The 17,000-nt window shown below is 51.2% G+C and overlaps 5 protein-coding genes across 5 annotated transcripts; 3 read left to right on the top strand and 2 right to left on the bottom strand.

Moving 5' to 3' along the window:
- Positions 1-2,375: 2,375 nt before the first annotated feature.
- On the top strand, positions 2,376-3,606 carry FOBCDRAFT_195828 (uncharacterized protein; the record flags this gene model as incomplete). The annotated part of the gene is made up of 6 exons (XM_059608824.1): positions 2,376-2,425; positions 2,479-2,620; positions 2,867-3,079; positions 3,135-3,248; positions 3,330-3,347; positions 3,406-3,606. The coding sequence occupies 6 exons, from the start codon at positions 2,376-2,378 to the stop codon at positions 3,604-3,606; spliced, it is 738 nt and encodes a 245-aa protein (XP_059463956.1).
- A 1,751-nt stretch (positions 3,607-5,357) lies between these two features.
- On the top strand, positions 5,358-8,278 carry FOBCDRAFT_284814 (BRO1-like domain-containing protein; the record flags this gene model as incomplete). Its single annotated transcript, XM_054703007.2, has 6 exons — positions 5,358-5,362; positions 5,418-5,462; positions 5,523-5,760; positions 5,811-6,519; positions 6,567-7,812; positions 7,863-8,278. 6 exons carry the CDS (start codon positions 5,358-5,360, stop codon positions 8,182-8,184), a joined length of 2,565 nt encoding a protein of 854 aa, XP_054558982.2. The 3' UTR covers positions 8,185-8,278.
- A 93-nt stretch (positions 8,279-8,371) lies between these two features.
- FOBCDRAFT_123321 (uncharacterized protein) lies at positions 8,372-10,969 on the bottom strand (the record flags this gene model as incomplete). Its single annotated transcript, XM_031194806.3, has 2 exons — positions 8,372-9,427; positions 10,199-10,969. 2 exons carry the CDS (start codon positions 10,967-10,969, stop codon positions 8,372-8,374), a joined length of 1,827 nt encoding a protein of 608 aa, XP_031029544.3.
- Positions 10,970-12,444: 1,475 nt separating this feature from the next.
- On the top strand, positions 12,445-14,548 carry FOBCDRAFT_9098 (uncharacterized protein). Its single transcript, XM_031194810.3, has 3 exons — positions 12,445-12,830; positions 12,882-13,284; positions 13,334-14,548. Exons 1-3 carry the CDS (start codon positions 12,712-12,714, stop codon positions 14,372-14,374), a joined length of 1,563 nt encoding a protein of 520 aa, XP_031029548.2. The 5' UTR covers positions 12,445-12,711; the 3' UTR covers positions 14,375-14,548.
- Positions 14,474-16,952, bottom strand: FOBCDRAFT_213532 (uncharacterized protein). Its single transcript, XM_031194803.3, has 2 exons — positions 15,901-16,952; positions 14,474-15,852 (listed from the first exon to the last, which is right to left on the bottom strand). The coding sequence occupies exons 1-2, from the start codon at positions 16,691-16,693 to the stop codon at positions 14,867-14,869; spliced, it is 1,779 nt and encodes a 592-aa protein (XP_031029541.2). The 5' UTR covers positions 16,694-16,952; the 3' UTR covers positions 14,474-14,866.
- Positions 16,953-17,000: the final 48 nt, after the last annotated feature.

The raw sequence follows: 17,000 nt of genomic DNA, 5'->3' as shown, positions 1-17,000 counted from the left end.
AACACTCAGTTGATCAATTCATTCCACAAATGCTACTTCTACAAGAGGGAGACTAGGACTACCTGAGATCTCCATCGAAGGACCTATAGTGATTGTTGGTGTACTTGTGGGGATGTCGGCGCGTAGTAGCAGCACTCGATAAAATTGCAGAAAAGTCCGCCTTACGGTCCAACTGGGATGGGAACATAACAGCTTCATGAGCTTCCAAGGTACTTGTAGGTTCTTTCAAGAAGCAGTTTACCTTCAGAGACTGCCCGCCTCGGCATCCAAGGGTCATCATCCGCTACTGTCTGCTGCAGGCCAACACCACGGTCCGCCCCAAAGCACAAGACACCGCATGATACAGAGCCTCTCCAGAAAGCTGGAGTTTCCCGGTCTTCGCGAGTACTTGAGATCGTTCATGTATGAGATTGATGTAAGTTGCAGAAATGTCACTTCTGATTCGGAAGCCCTTGGATTCAGGTCAGCATCAGAAACTGGTTTTAAGAAAGCCGCGACTGAGGTAGGAAGCCCTGCGGCTTCGAATTAGTACCAACTAGTACCGCGAGTGAAGTAAATCTTACCAAAGCCTCCGTGTCCAAGTCTTCCATGGAGCTGCGGGCGTGTGATTCTGTGTCCAGCATGATGAAACTGAGCAGCGCTCGACCAACACTGAATCAATTTGATGCAAGATTGAAGGGCTTGTACGCCTTCAGTTGCCTTGATCAGGCGGCCTGATGCCACATATCTTGTAGAGCCGAAGCTGGTCAAGGTCGGAGGGCGATGTGGAAAGGGGGGGAGGCCGCTCTTGTGCCAGCGATGAAATGATATGCCGCGATCTTGCATGGAAGGTGATTAGAGGCGACTGATGGTGCTTTGATGGTGTTTTGCTGCTGTCATTGCCGCTGTTGCTTATCCCTTGGTTGTGGCCAATGTGGTAGGGGAGCTCGCAATAGCCGACAGTGAGATTCATACCTCGATTGAGTTGTTCTTCTTGTTCTTTCGGTGCCTATACTCATGTGAAGTGCAAGCCAGCCCGATTTGGGATGCGTAAACGTCGGCAATTATGTGTGTTGTTTGTCATAAGGGGTACCTCGGTCAGGATGAATTGGGCCGAGGGGCGAATGAGAGGGCATCATCCTGACTTTCAAAATACCACTCCGACACTCTGTGAAGGGCATTCGTCTTGATTGTAAAGGTTCAATGTGTTGAAGTGGTGGCGGTATCTGTTGGTTTGTGGTCAGAATCAGGGAGTGTTCTGGGGTCCAGTGCTTGAACGCGAACAGGGACTTTGTGCAGAGAGTGTTCTTACCTAACGACCTTGGCAACCACATCTATGCACAAAAGGGCCAAGTACAGCACTTTGATAACCAGCTAATAGCTCCGCAAAGCTATGGACAAGGAGTGCAACCATGGATCCCCAAGTGTCGACCTGCCAGTAAATGACATAACGAGGAGAATAGCAAAGTGAACTTATTGTTTAAAGGTCATAATCCCGTGATGCACATTGAGACAACTAAACAATAGAATAGTACAGCATGGGGGGCGTGTTGAGGGGTCTGTTCAGGGCATCAGCTGCCCGCCGGTGACTAGATAGGTGCACGTACGTCTCCCCAGGGGGCAGACAACGTACTAACGGCCACTGAAGCTCCTTTCCGGTTGCACAAGCAGTCTCCTTAGTGAGTTCGAGGGTGATATCATTGTTGTCAGTGGCAGTGAAGCACGGTTGCCAGTGGAAGAGGGCAAAAGCCCTGGTGTTGTGGGCGCAGCTCGGTTGCTGTGGCTATATCTTTCCCCCTCGCATTTCTCCTCCATCTCTTCTTTTCTTCCTCTCTCATCCTCAAACATTTTTATCCCACAACACCAAATATCATTATCCCCAACACACCTCTCCCCTCTCCCCCCTTCTTCTATATATACACATACTATATCGCCAACATCAAGAGACTTCTGGCTCGGGGCCTAGGCTCGCATCCTCAACAAGAAGCAGCAGGCCGAGGACGCTGCCAAGGCCCTGCGCGGCCCCAAACAACGGACAGTGAGTCACGGAATCTTCTTTTCCTCCTCGCGAAAACATTTTGTGCTGCTGTTATTCATCTCCCCAAATCTCCTCCTCTCTTCCCTTGCCCCAAACACACGGTCCTTTACCTTTCATTTCACTCAGTGATTCACTTCCCTCCGACACGCGAGCCCACGTACTCACCACTCATCCAGGCTCTTTGCAATGACTCGCAAGTGTCCCGAGCCAGACACTATTTCGAAGTGATTTCCCGTGCTTCTTGTGGGCTTCGCACCATGGATAGAAGAGTCTAGACTCTTATCTTCTCTCTATGGTGCCGGATAACGTCGTCGCCAAAGTCTCCAGAGACGTCAGAAGAAGAGGATCTTGACTACCGATGCCATCTGCTCGGGCTCAGATGAAGGGGCCAGTGAACTCCGCACCCCAGTAAGTACCTACTTCCCTTCCCTACTTCGCAATCAGTCCTAACCTGACGACAGGTCATGCCTCGAAACATCCCCAACACTGGGTGACTGGCCGCCCCATGAGGGCCGCCCTGTGAGGAGCCACCGCGGCTCCCGAGGCCTCAACAACATCGTTGATACCAACGAGCTCGTTGCCGGACGTGACTACCGAACCACCGTAAGTGCCTATCATCCTGTCTTCCATCACAGTCAGCCTGACCTCTTGGCAGATCACGCTTTACCATCCCCAACACATTGGGTGACAGGCTGCCCCAGTAGGGCCGCACCGTCAAGAGCCACCGTGGCTCTGAGCATTCAACAACATTGTCGACATCAACGAGCTTGTCGCGGGAGGGGATGTTCGCACAACTGTAAGTACCTATCTCCCTGCCTTACATCAGAATCAGCCCTGACCTCTTGACAGATCATGCTCCGAAACATCCCCAACAAGGACGGCCAACCTCCTTCGAGCAAACTGTCGGCGTCTCTCTCGGGAGACCCTATTGTTTGTTTCGACTCAGGTTGGTCGAAATTGTTTGGTAACTTTGGGGTGAGCCGCTTCGACCCCCGTCGCAAAGCGGGTGAGTTACGGCCCTGCATTCCGGGGCCTGAACAAGAAGCGGCAGTCATGAAAGCAGTAAGCTATGGTCTCTCGTTTTTCATCCCCTTTCATTCTAACATGTCATGGTAAGGCACGTCGCACTGTGTATGGCGCTCACATGTTGCCCCAAACAACTGACTTTGGCGTCACTCCTGACGAGGCCCGCGCCCTGCACAAGAAGCAGCATGAGAGCGACTCCAAGATGGTATGTCTCGGTCTTTCCGGTGGTTGCATGATGTTGTCATCTGTCCTTCGGCAGGTATGATTTCATGTAATCGCCGGGAAGGCCGAATACATCATCGACGTAAGTTACCTATCTTCGAAAGAGTCCCCTCGTTCTCGACATGCTAACTCCTAAACAGTTCTTTCAACCCCGTGGCATAAGATCTAAGGGCAAAAATGCCACCGTGCTCTACCCCCAAGGTAGTCCTACGGTCGCTTCTGCTCAATCGCAAGCAGCGGCTGAGGACGCTGCCATCCAGGTGGAAGATGGCATCTTTGATGGCGGCCCTACCAAGGACTTCGGCACCACTGGTAACGACAACCCGGGCAACCTCATCTAAGCTCACCAAACCCAACCTATGATATCGACGATTTTATGATTTTCACGACATGGTCAGGATCAAGAAGGTTCTTGGGGGTCTGCGACACACCAGCCCCTTCAATCATCGAAGTTCTGTGTGGTGATTATAAGCTCTCAGCCACAGGTCTCAACTGCAAATAACACAATTGGCGTACAACCTCGCCCATCATCGATCTCGGCAACTTCATCACCGAAGTTTTCGCTTGCCAGAGCTCACATGTTCCTCGCTGCTAGACTTGTCATCATTCCATTGGTCTCGATCTGAAAAGCTCCGTCAGCTTCTCAAAGAGTACCAGGAAGCCTGTGATGATATCAAAGTCAGCCGATGGGAGACCGACGTCAAGATCACCCACAGTCCCTGTCCGCATCATCAACATCCTTACCTTATATCACCAACATCTTTACCCTCCTTCTCCTATATATACCTTCCACTGCCCGACCAGATCTCAGCATTGAAGCCCCACGGGGCCTGCCCTCTCGGCACTTTATATATATCTTGGCAGCAGAGCAGGGATTCGCTGGTCATCACCGACCCAACTACTAATCAGCCGGTTAGTGGCTTGACTATCGGAGAGCGGACGGAATCCCCATTCGGCTTCCACTGTGACTTGCCGCAACTGCGAGAAGCAAGGTCACTTCAGCAAAGGAAACTCGAGGGAAGCCAACATTAGTTCGGCTCTCTATCCCAGTCTGGACCAGACGATCTCGTCGGAGATCACCAGCAATTGGTAGGTCTCTTTACCTCTCCCTCTGACATTGACCTTGTATTAATATGTCTAGCCTTGGATCGCCATGGTCTCCATTCATCTTATACTACACATGACGTCCAACGGATGAGCGGACATCAGTTCCGCTCTCTATCCAAGTGTGGACCAGGTCGACTTGTCGGACAGCACCAGCAACTGGTAAGTCTTCGCCCTTCTCGGTGACGTTGGCTCATCACTAACTTGTCGTTCAGTGCTTCTTCTGATCATTACTTGGAGCCTCACTTCCCCCTCAAGATTACAACCTACCTCGGTTTACCCTCTTCCTCCCACAGCCCTTCTCGACAGCATCCGCTCAGTTCATGATCTGGTTTGACCACGCTTCATCCCTCCACCGCCCGCTCATCTCTCACTTCGACTCATTTCGACTCTCACACTCATTCTGTCTGACCAGGCAATGCTGGACTCTGCAAGCCATCTTCGTCGGTTATTATTTGTGGTGGACGGGTGGGAATGGTCAGCGCACTTAGCTAGCAAACAACTCATATTCAGGATATCAATTAGAACATACTTCTCCCACCACGAGAGACCTTGCAAATGCCATAATTTGACTGTCCGCCCCGCCTCACTGCCACCACTCACTTCGTCCACTGCGATTATTGAATATCTGTCTCTGCACCAACTCATTCGGCGGACATGCTAGGACCGACCGCCCCGGCGCAACGGAGCATGCATGCATCCGCTGCCAACACAACTTACAGCCCAAGCGATAATAAAAGGGCTCTGTCAACAACATGTCACCTTGCGTCAGATCAACTTTTGCCCACACGCGCAAGAGAAGTACCATTGGTGGTATCGCCGTATTCTTGGACAAGCCTGGCTAACCTTTCTTTCATTTTCCCAGACAATTGATACGCAGCTCTAAACCTCGATCCCACTCTCCTCTTGATCCCCCCACTCTAGGGTAGTGGCTGCTGCGCCACATCGTATGTCATTGCCCCTCCAACGTGGCGCCTCCACAGCTCTGATGAAGTCATTGCAACTCTAGCAGCCCAGCGACCTTGGCAAAAAAGCTAACTCTACAAAGGCTCAAGAACCCGCAAGTCAGGTTCGCAAACGAAGCCATGTCGTCGTACGAAGACCCAGCTATACCGGACATCCCTGGACTTATCAGCTAACATTTCCCTCTCAGAAACATCCTGTCCATCCCCTTTCGCAAGTCGGCCCAGCTCTCGCTTGCTTCGACGATACGGCAGTATATCAACACCAAATATGATCAGCACCCGGATATGTTTAAGCATGACCTCGAGGTCATTGATGCACTTCGGCGCGATGCGGTGAACGTTCGGGAGCCGCATCCGAGCGGCATTAAGAAGCTACAAGCATATGCGGGACAGCTTGTTTGGGTTGGGGGCAAGTTTCCTATAGATGTGAGTGTCACGCGATGCCAGCTAACAGCACAAACTGACAATGATGAAAGATTGGAGCCGAGTTTTCGTGGTATCCTGCCCTTGGATACAATACCGAGCGTCCTATGGTGCGAAACAACCTGAAGTACGAGCTTATGAACATTCTCTACAACCTCGCCTCCCTCTACTCCCAGCTCGCCATCAACACGCCCCGGGGCAACACCGAAGGCCTCAAATCAGCAGCGAACTACTTCTCCCTCGCAGCCGGCGTCTTATCACATATGCAAAAAGAGATCCTTCCCGAACTACGAATGTCCGATCCTCCCGAAGACATGGACCACGATACACTCGAGTCCTTGATCCAACTACTCCTCGCCCAGAGTCAAGAATGCTTCTGGCAAAAAGCCGTTATGGATGGCTACAAGGATGCATCGATCGCCAAGCTCGCCGCTCGAGTGTCCGATCTGTATAACTTTGCTGGCGAAGCTGCTATGAAGAGCGAAGCCATCAGCAGTGCCTGGATCCACCATATGAGCGCCAAGCATCATCACTTTGCTGCTGCCGCGCAATACCGAGCTGCATGCGATTGTCTGGAGAAGCGGAAATATGGAGAGGAGGTTGCGCGACTCAAGGATGCTGTTGCTTGTGCGACGGAGGGCATTAAGGAAGCCCGAAATGGCTATCTTGGCAAGACGGTGGTTGATGACCTCAATGGGCTGAAGCGCAAGGTTGAGGAAGATTTGAAGCGAGCAGAGAAAGATAACGATGTTATCTACCTGAGTATGTGCGCTACGACCCTTACTTGGCAGAGTACTAACATTTTGCAGTTGCTGTACCACCAAAGTCGGAGCTCAAGATTCTCGATCGCGCAAACATGGCTGTAGCTCGGGTGCCACCACAAGTTGCCAACCCCTACGATTACTTTGGCGACCACGCCGAGTTCGGACCAGCTTTGTTCTCTCGACTTGTCCCCTTCTCGGTACACGTTGCCACATCGATTTACGAGGAACGACGCGATCGCATGGTTAGCCAGAATATTATTCCGGAGCTTGAATCGCTCACAGACAAGATTCACGAAATTCTCACATCGCTTGGACTACCTGGATCTTTACAAGCTCTTGAGAAACCTCTGGGTCTACCACCAAGTTTGGTCCAACATGCTGAGGAGATCAGACAAGCAGATGCCATTGGTAGAGTGCAAAAGGGCTTCGCGGATATTGACAAGTTGCGATCTGGAGATATGGCAATCTTTGAAGAGGGGAAAGCGGCTCTGGCTTCGGAAGAAGAGGAAGATCAGCGATTACGGATGAGATACGGAACAGACCGATGGGTGCGACCCGAGAGTCGGCAAGATCCTCAAGGTGGGAAGCTTTGGCAGCACGCTTCTGAGATTGAGAGCTACTTCCAAAGCAGTATTAGTAGCGACGCGGTCGTTAGGGAAAAGTTCGGCGCGATCCAGGATTTGCTTGCTATCCTCTCCGGACCGGACCGAGATCTGATGGACTCCGTGCCGTCCAGCCGACGGGTTGACATACCCGAGACGTTGAAACCTGTCATAGGAAGATTGCGCGGCGCATACAACGACGTTCTTCGTCTTGAGAGCCGTCGTCGTAAGAAGGTTGAAAGTTTGCGAGAAAACGCACGTCGTGATGACATCAAGCCAGACATCCTCAAGGAGGCAGCCCGGTTGGAACGAGCGTACCCTAACACGGCACTAGTCCCGGCTCACTTTGAGGAGTTCTTCGACAAACGACTTGATAAGTTGTATGAGCCCGAGGTTGAAGCGATTGAAAAGGAAGCAAAAGACCAGGAACGTCTCCTGGCCGATGTTCAGCGTATCAATCGTGAGTTTGAGTTGCAGAAGCGACAGATGGGTGAACGCGGCAACCGAGAACGTGAGGTGGCCTTGCAGAAGCTTGATAATGCCTATTTTAAGTATAAGGAGATTATCAACAACCTCGAAGTTGGGCGCAAGTTTTACAATGATCTGAACAAGATTGTTGGACAGGGCTTCCGCGATGTTATTCGTGGCTGGGTTGCTCAGCGCCGCATGGAGGCGCGAGCATTGGAAGAGTACGTCTCTTGCAAACTTTATACGGAACTTTCACTGACCGAAATAATAGGGAAATTAACATGCCGACGTTGTCAAACCTCAATATCTCTCACCAACAACCTCCCGCCCAAAGCCCGATGCCGTCACACCAAGACCCTTCACACTCATATACACCACCACATCAACCTCCTCAACCTGTGCAGAGTCCAGCTCAGGCAAACATACAGTCTTGGGGAGAGACGGTACAGCAGCCAAGACCAGTACAACCAACACCGGTTGGTGCCATGTGGACTCCTGGTATGGGTATCAAGTTTGGTCAATCTTCTGGTGGTTCAGGCCAACCTCCTGCACCTGGGACGTGGAATCCCAACTCTGGAATCAAGTTTGGTTGAGCGTAGTGTTGTATAGATACCCTGACTTTTAGAGGGCTGTTGTTTAGTAGACATAGCATACATGGCGAATACGAGTTTGTTTAGACCCAAGTCTTATCAGTGTCATTTGTCTGTCTTGTCCTGATCCTATCGTGAAGCTATTCGCTGTAACCTCATACTACCCGCCGCCAATCTCTGACCTGCAAATTCATCGCACAGTATAAACTCCATGACTGACTGCATGGTATCCTCTCTTCCCAACCTTCCCCGTCAACTCACTCTTCCACTCCTTGCCCTCCCCAACCAACTCAACAACCTTCTTGAACGTAAACTTCGGCTTCCATTCCAACTCCTCAACCGCCTTACTAGAATCATAAACACGGTCAATCCTCTTCAAGTGACTCCACCCCTTATCCTTGAAAACTTGCACACACTTCGGCGCAACAGTCTCAAACACCTGCTTAGGGTCTCTGTCCAGCATCGCCAGCGTGTCAGCGTCATTAGGAAAAGGCGGCGGTGCGCTGATGATGTACTTCCGAAACTGTATCTCTCGCCCCTTCTTCATCGCGCAGACTGCCGCGCGAACTATGTCTTCAATGTCGCAGCGTCGGTACGCTAGTTCAAGCACTTTGAGGTTGTCGTCTGATAAAGCTGCTCTGCGATCTTCATCGTCATCCTGCTCTGGGAAAAAACGGCTCGTGCGGAGGATTAAGACGGGCATGCCTGTTTGTTTCTGGATGAGGAAGCATAGATCCTCCGCTGCGACTTTTGTAGCGCCGTAGATGTTTTTGGGGATGGGGACGACGGTTTCGTCGATCCACGCAGCGGGTTGACCGGGCTTGGGACTTAGGGCTGCGCCGAATGTGCTTGTTGTGCTGAAGAAGATGAAGCTTTCGATCTGGGCGCCGAGTTTGGAGGCTTCTTCGAGAAGAATGAGGGTGCCGGTGATGTTTGTGTCGATGAAGTCTTGCCTGGAGTGGCTTTCGACATGGGGCTTATGCAACGTCGCAGCATGAAGGACATGCTGGATGGGGTGTTTCTGAAGAAGAGATGTCACAAAGGCGCGGTCAGAGATTGATCCAACATGCGTTGTGTTCTCAGAAGGTAAGATGTCGATCCCAAGAGGTGTGAAGCCGAACGTCGGGAGGGAAAGCATAAGAGCTGTGCCGAGATGGCCGGATGAGCCTGTTACGAGGACGTTATAAGCCATGGTGTTTGGTTTGACGTTAGAGTGGTATTGAAGGATGAAGGGGAGATTTAGAAGCTGTTTCGAGGAGGTGATGGGTGAAGTTGAGGGTTTTGTAGATGAGGTGGGGTTTAGTCGGCGAGTGAGTCAGGCACTAAGACGAAGAGAGGTGAATCACGGACGAGGGCGGAAAAAAGGGATTTGTGGTGAGGATGGACGCTGTGAGAGGGGATACAATAGTTGTGAGATGTTGTTGTGAGATTAGGCAGGGTGAGTTTCACGGCGTGGTGTAAGGCCGAATTGAGGTGTTGACAGGTTCCGTTCCATTGAGGATCGGGTCCTTATTTATGCTTATCTTGAAGAAGCGAGCATTTAGACAAGTATTATGGAGTCTCTAAACGTGTTTCCATCTTTGCTGGTGATAGCCTCAGAGTGTGCTGTCAGCATTCAGTCACTTGTTGGTGAATAGTGAAGACATGGTTCGACTTAACCACTCACTGTATTACATGCCGCGCGCCAATGCACAGAAAAGACCCCGAGATGACACAATGTGTCACTCAGGAATATCGGCTAGAGAAGAATGTTTTGTTCTGCCAAGTTCTACTGTTGAACTTGACGTGTCTCGATAGAATAGGGCAATTACCAGTTTGATGCAGCCAGGAGTGAGGACGCACTTAGGCTTCCGAATCGCATCCGTAATTGAACTTGAGAAAGAGCTGGCTGGTAGGGAATGTTCTCTGACGATATTCATGGTATATTTGCCCAATTGACTATATATATATATACTGTATTCACAATGCCCTCATTCTCAGCCCATGTCCAACAGCACCATCACTGCCGTAACTTGACCTTGACCACCAAGCCCCATCCTGTCTTGCCTTCCCAAATGCCCATCTCATTCTCCCTCCGAAACGTAACTTCCTCAGCCTTGACCGTCATAGTAACCGGTTCTTCCTCCTGTGCCTTTACTACTGGCGCCGGTGGAGTCGATGGTTCGGATTTCTTGAACAAGCCCCATCTTGATGCTTTCTTTGCTTGTTCAACGTGTGCTTTGACAACCTGACGGTCTACTCGTTCTGGGGATATGTACTTTGCTAGACGGACTGCCATGTCGTGGTCTGACCACCAGAGGACGTCGTCTAAAGTGGATTGTTGGGTATCGTCTTCCCATCGACCCCACTCGTCGAAGGCTCTGTTTTTAGGAGGTTCACTTTGCTTAACAGGCTTCTTTTGGTCGGCTACTAGCTTGCGATCTTCTCTAACGCGCACAACTGTTCGGGATTGATCTTCATCGCTAAAGAACCATCCTTCGCCAACTGCTTCTTCTGGCACCATGGTCATTTCGACGACCCGTGGTGGCGGGTCCATGGCTGCTATTGACGAGAGCATATCCTCAATGTGAGGCACCAGCAGGGTGAGTATTTCACTATCCCGTTCATCGCGCGCTGAATTGCGGACTGCCTGAACGGATTGAATGCGTAGTGGAAGGCTGTTCAAATGTGAGGAGAAGATAGTCGTGACTGACTGTCGTGGTTCTGACGAAGGTAGTGATGCTGAAGGGCCGGATTCAGTGTATGGGGGAGGAAGATCCCCGTCATCGAAGGAGTCTTGCTTAGACATGATGTTGCAATGGAGAAGAAGCCAAGTCTGGAGATTCTGCAAGATGTTTAGTCAGTGTCACAACAAATGCCAAACGCCCGATGCATATACATACATAAATTCGATACGCCGTCGCTGAAGACAGAAAGTCAGCCCACGTTCAATAGCGCCTGGCCACTACCAACTCAGCCTTGTATCGCCCCGTCTCAAAGCGTAGTATCAATAGCGTCGAACCAGCAATCGCCGAGATTGCAACAGAGGAGCGGACCCCATCACAGCCTTGGGGCTGCACATTATGTCTGCCTGAAGAAGTGCCTGCGGTGCTAATTGGTTACTCATCGTGGCGCAGCAGAATTGATGGTTGTTCAGTCATGCAATTTGGGGTTTGGCGGTGTTGGGACATTCCAAGTATCATCGAATCATAATTTCTGCACGTGACTTATCGCATTGCGGTCGGGCGTTTAGCCAAGATGCTCGATTCGGATACCGGCAGGAAATGCTTGAGTGATGAATTCCGCGAGTTGCGCGGGAATTAAACATGATCCATTCACGGGGCTGTGTTGATGGTGCTTTGCGGCCAAGCGTAAGTTTGATGAGCAATAGAAAGGACATTATAACAGAAATATTTGAAAGTTAATTTCCAATAAATGCATCAGAAAATGTCATGTGTCAAGAGTGAATCAGCTTACACGAGAGTTCAAAGTTGAAGCTTTGGTGATACTTTAGAGGCGAACCCCCACTGTAGATCACCCGAGAACGCCCAACCAACATGGAGTGGGGCGCGCCTGCCAGACGTGCGGGTGTGTATTTAAACTGAAACTCCTCATCCTCGTTCATTTCAACTTTACATCTACACCACAACATTACCAAGTGCACCAGCCTGCTAGTCATCATTTTGTCTATCGACATCGTACTATCAAAATGATTCCAAGATTCTCTCGTTCAATTTTCACCTTACTTTCTCGACGTTCACAAGCCCCAAAGCGGCTGGCACCACCAAGTCCCTCCGATCCTCAGGCCCAAGAACCCTCCCATGAGGAGATGCAGCGATACCTATACAGGAGAGCTAAGGCTGAAGATGCTGCCAGTAAGTCTTTTCCCTTACTATAGTAAGCCAGTAACTCACTATTTAGTCGCCAATATGCCATGGTATAGAAGAATGTTCCGTCATCCTGCCTAGGAGATACTCCAAAATGTTGGCTCGGCTTATGGTTTCTGGGTAAGTTTCTTGATCTAGACACACCAAAATGATTCTAATAACATTTTAGGCAACTTAGATATCTATTCAGGAACCCGTAGCAGCAAACTTCTCGAAAGTCTGGCAGTTCCTGGTTGGCTTTTTCTAAGTTCATCCAGCATCCCAGGAACACCCTACTCCTCTTATCAGCATTTACTATTAAATACAAGCGCTACTACGACACGCCAGGGTGTCTCTATTACAGTACCAGGGATATACATAGCCTAATACAAGGATAGCGTCTTCACTGAGCGCGAGGCACATTCATGAACCCTTGTGCATGCATGTTTGTGTTCCTGTGTCAGATCGAAGCATATAAGAGAGTGGTTGTCCGCTTTGTGAGACACCTTTCCGATCAAACTATATAAATAATTCTCTAGTAACATTGGTTCTAGAGATATACAACACTCGTTGCAAACAACTACTTACATCTGGTCACATATGTAACAGTTCAATACTTCAATACTCAACTATAACATCCTATTCTTGAACATCCAATCACTTCAACACTTCGATCTCAGCCAAGATGTCTTACAGAATCTCTGCCCCCGACGAGTACCTTGCAATCACTGGCATGGGCATCAAGACCGTCAAGATCACAAAAGCTACATGGGTCTGGCCTCTCCAACGATGCACACGCTTCAGGTATTCTTCCCCCCTTCCCCAACTGGTCAACAGTCACTAACCCCCAATCAGCATCCGCCCCCACGACTATGCCATGGACCTTCAGGCCATGACAAAGGAGAAGTTGCAGTTCTCTCTCCCCGTCGTCTTCACAGTGGGTCCCGATGTCAACCAGCGCGGGGCCAACCGCTCTGATGCCGACAGTGAAGCCGACGGCCTTGATCGCGAGGACCGAGGGGACGCTTTGATGAAGTATGCTATGCTCTTGGCGAACTCTGAGGAGAAGGAGAATGTCACCCAGGGCCAGCATGTTGCCAACATCGTCAAGGGTATCATCGAGGGTGAAACTCGAGTCCTTGTGTCTAGCATGACTATGGAGGAGATCTTCACTGAGCGAGAGGTCTTCAAGAAGAGAATCTTCCGAAACATCCAGAACGAGCTGTCGCAGTTTGGTCTGCTCATCTTCAACGCCAACGTACGTGTCCCCAACCCTAATTACTCACACGATGGCTAACATTTCACAGGTCAAAGAGTTGAAGGATGCCCCTAACTCAGTCTACTTCGCCTCCCTCTCACGCAAAGCCCACGAAGGCGCAACCAACCAAGCCAGAATCGACGTCGCAGAGGCTCAACTCCGCGGTAACGTCGGCGAGGCCCAGCGCAAGGGTGAGCAAGAGCGCGAGATCGCAAAGATCAACGCCGAGACCGCCGTGCAGAAGACAGTCCGCGACATCGAGCGCGCCCAAGCAGAAGCACAGCTCGATACCAAACGCACAGGCCTCACCCGCGACGTCGACATCGCCCGCGTCACAGCCCAGCGCACCCTCGAGTCCAAGGATGAGGATCTCAAGAAGGAGGTTGAGATCAAGCGTGCTGCTGCAGAAATGGAGCGTCTTCGTGCGACAGACGTTGTTAAAGCTACGATTGCGAGGGAGAGTAAGCAACAGGCTGCTGACGCTGCTGCGTATGAAGTTGAGGCGGATGCGCGCGCTCGTCAGGAGGCTAGTCAGCGCAAGGCCGATGCTGCAGCTTACCAGACCAAGCTCTTCGCGGATGCTGATGCAGCTGCTACATACGCCAAGATCACAAGGAACACAGATGCCGGAGCCTACCAGACCCGCAACGAGGCCGAAGCCTACAACTATGCCGCCCAGCAGCGCGCCGAAGCCGAGCTCGTCAGCAAGCTCCGCGAGGCAGAGGGTATCTCCGCCATGGCCGACGCCTACGGCAAGCTCTCCCAAGCCTTCGGTGGTCCCGCTGGACTACTGCAGTACATGATGATCGAGAAGGGCACATACGTCGAACTCGCCAAGGCCAACGCCACAGCCATCCGCGGTCTCGAGCCCAAGATCAGCGTGTGGAACACTGGAAGCCAGGGTGGTGGTCAGGGCGGCGATGCTACTGAGACGATGCGCAACGTGTACCAGATGCTGCCGCCACTGATGAGTACTATCAACGAGCAGACTGGTATTACTCTGCCGGAGTGGCAGTTTGGGAAGTTGAATGCTGGTGTTAATGCTGTTGGCCAGGAGGGTGCTAAGACCAATGGTCATAAGAGCCATTAAGCATTGATGGATGTACAATATGATGGGGGGATTATGATGGACGATCCTTTGATGTGCTTTTGATATCCGGCTTTGCCACAATTCTCTTCTCCTTTGTTTATAGACTTGTTTGATACCACTTTTTTGCTTAAATTGAACACTTTAATGAACACGACTTGCTGGTGAATGTTGAGCTGAGCCTCCCCTGTGACAGTTGAACCGCCTTTCAGTGAAGGATGGGAACAATATCGAAAAAGGCGCTGCCTACCCGAAATTGAGACAGAGAACCAATTGGATAAATAATGAAGATATCGGCGATGTCATTCACGCATTTCATTCTACTTGCTTCTATAAATATCATGTCAAAGATATTCGCGTGGAGTCCAGCAAATCGTGTCCGTGTTCAAATAATGCAATTGCGATTTTGGCTAAAACTACAAGAAAATCATAGCTAGAGACCGATCAAACTATTACCTCCCTCTCGTGGTATCCTATTATTATCCATGATCGTTTCTAACGATACTTCACATCTCCAACTTCAGGTCGGTGAACTCCATCATCGACATATCCCGGAGGCTGTGTCTGTCCCGCATTAGCTCCCGACGCCACCGGCGCCGAAGGTCCGGAGGGTCCGGTGGAAGCGGGGTCCCGATCGGTCGGAGACACGGAGTTGACCTTGAGGGATCCGACCTCAGCACCCTTCAGAGTTTCGAGAAGGTTTCGAGCACCAGCGGGCCACATGCCGCTCTGGCGGGGAACCTCTCCTCGGATGATCTGCTCGACTGAGACACGCTCGCCGTAGAAAGCGGCATTGGCATCCTTGCGCTCAACAACGACGGTGCCGTCGACTTGAATGCCTGCGTAGAAACCGCGAGACTTAACGTAGGAAAAGACAGGCTTGAAAGCGCCGGTGCTAAGGCTGCGGCGTTTCTTTTTCTTGTCGGCATCGGTCTCTGGCTTCAGGCCTTGGCTGTCCTCAGTAGGGCGGGGAGGTTTGGGAGGAGCCTCCTCGTCCTTATGCTCCTTATCCTTCTTCTTTCCATCCATGGCAGCGCCGATCTCCACAGCACCGCCGGCGCCATATGGACCAGCGACAACAGCAAGGTCACTACCCAGGGCAACACGGGTCTTGGCGAAAGCGTTGAGTGCTTCTCGGCTGTTGATGACACAGACACAGTCGTAAATGTCAAGACCGATCATGAAACCAGCGCCAACGGAGTGGACTTGGATACCTGAAGGAGGACCCCATGATCCATCGGGAAGACGAGAGATCAAGATGCCTGAACCAGTGGCACCAGAGAAAGCGTAGCCGGCACGAAGGGTTGTGAAGATAGCGAGACCTTGGGCCTTGGCGATGACCTTGGGAGGGATGTTGACAAGAACTCTCTTCTTGGGCTTCTCTTTGGTGGGATCGATGATCTCGTCATTAGTTTCCTGTGCCTTGGGGTCTGTCGATGTGGGAACCTGGCTAGAGCTAGGATCGGCGTAGACACCGTTTTCTAGAGTATGTTAGCAGACATTCTGGTCAAGCTGTATGGGTTACTTACTGCAGAAGGACTTCAGGATAGAAGCTGCCTTATCACACTCCTTGTCGATAGTCTCGGGGAGGAAACTCTGGCTACCAAACTTGTGCGCCAAGCTGTTAATAGGTGCAGCGGCCTTGATACCAAGCTGGCTGAACTTTTCGCTCCAGCCGGGCTTCTTGTGTGTCTCAGGATGCGCAGAAGTCGAAGCCTGGGTTGCGGTTGTCTCCGGACCATGGCCGAAGCCATGTCCATGGGTAGGAGCTGTAGGACTTGGCGGCGCCTGAGCCTGAGCTGGCTGGTTCGTAGGAGGGGGTGCAAAGGTAGGATGAGCAGGGTCGTACTGCGGGATAGCGTAGTTTTGCTGGGCCTGCTGAGACTGCTGAGCGTCAAAGGGCTGGTGAGTCTCCTGATGCTGTTGAGGCACAGTGACTGGGTTGCCCTGGAGAGGGTTCGGATGGGCAGCGGAAGCTTGGTGTTGGTCTTGCGCAGGAGGAGGACCTGGAGGAGGGGGAGGGAAGTACTGCTGCTCTAGCTTGCGCTTCTCATCTGCAGCACTTGGATATTGCTCGGCTCCGGCAGTGGGTGCAAACTGAGGAGGCTGCTGGCTTTGGGATCCTGCGAACTGGACATGTTGATCAGGATTTTGGGGTGCGCGGGGCTTCTCGTCTCCAGGAAGCTCGGCTGATCCCTGCTCGTACGCAGGAGGCAGAGAAGAGTCTTGGGGTTGGTTTTGCGTAGGGTTGGCGGTAGGAAGCAGACCGCTTCCATGCTGGTCGCCAGCGGAATACTGGGGAGCCTTCTCAGGATTCGACATCGGATTATAAGTATGTAAACTGTAGGTGTTGTAGTTGTAAGGTTAAGGTTGAGAGTCAATGGCGGGGTAGCTTCGTGTTAGGTATAAGAGCTAGGAAGAGGGAAAGAAAGTGGACTGAGTCTTTAGGCTCTGGGTGCAAGATGTCTTTAATAGATGAACAGGTATTTATTAGGACGATTCACTGATATGAGAGGCCTCGTCACTTCTAGACTCATGAGTGGCGTACGAGACAATTCGAAACCGGTTCCATGAACTGCAAGGAACCATTCTGCGACATGCCGCACGGATTGATGTCATCATGGTGGCT

This window comes from Fusarium oxysporum, chromosome I, assembly GCF_013085055.1.
Source record: "Fusarium oxysporum Fo47 chromosome I, complete sequence".
Classification (NCBI taxonomy): domain Eukaryota; kingdom Fungi; phylum Ascomycota; class Sordariomycetes; order Hypocreales; family Nectriaceae; genus Fusarium; species Fusarium oxysporum.
The sequence above is the reverse complement of the archived record's forward strand: the minus strand, read 5'-3'. Positions and strand labels throughout refer to the sequence as shown.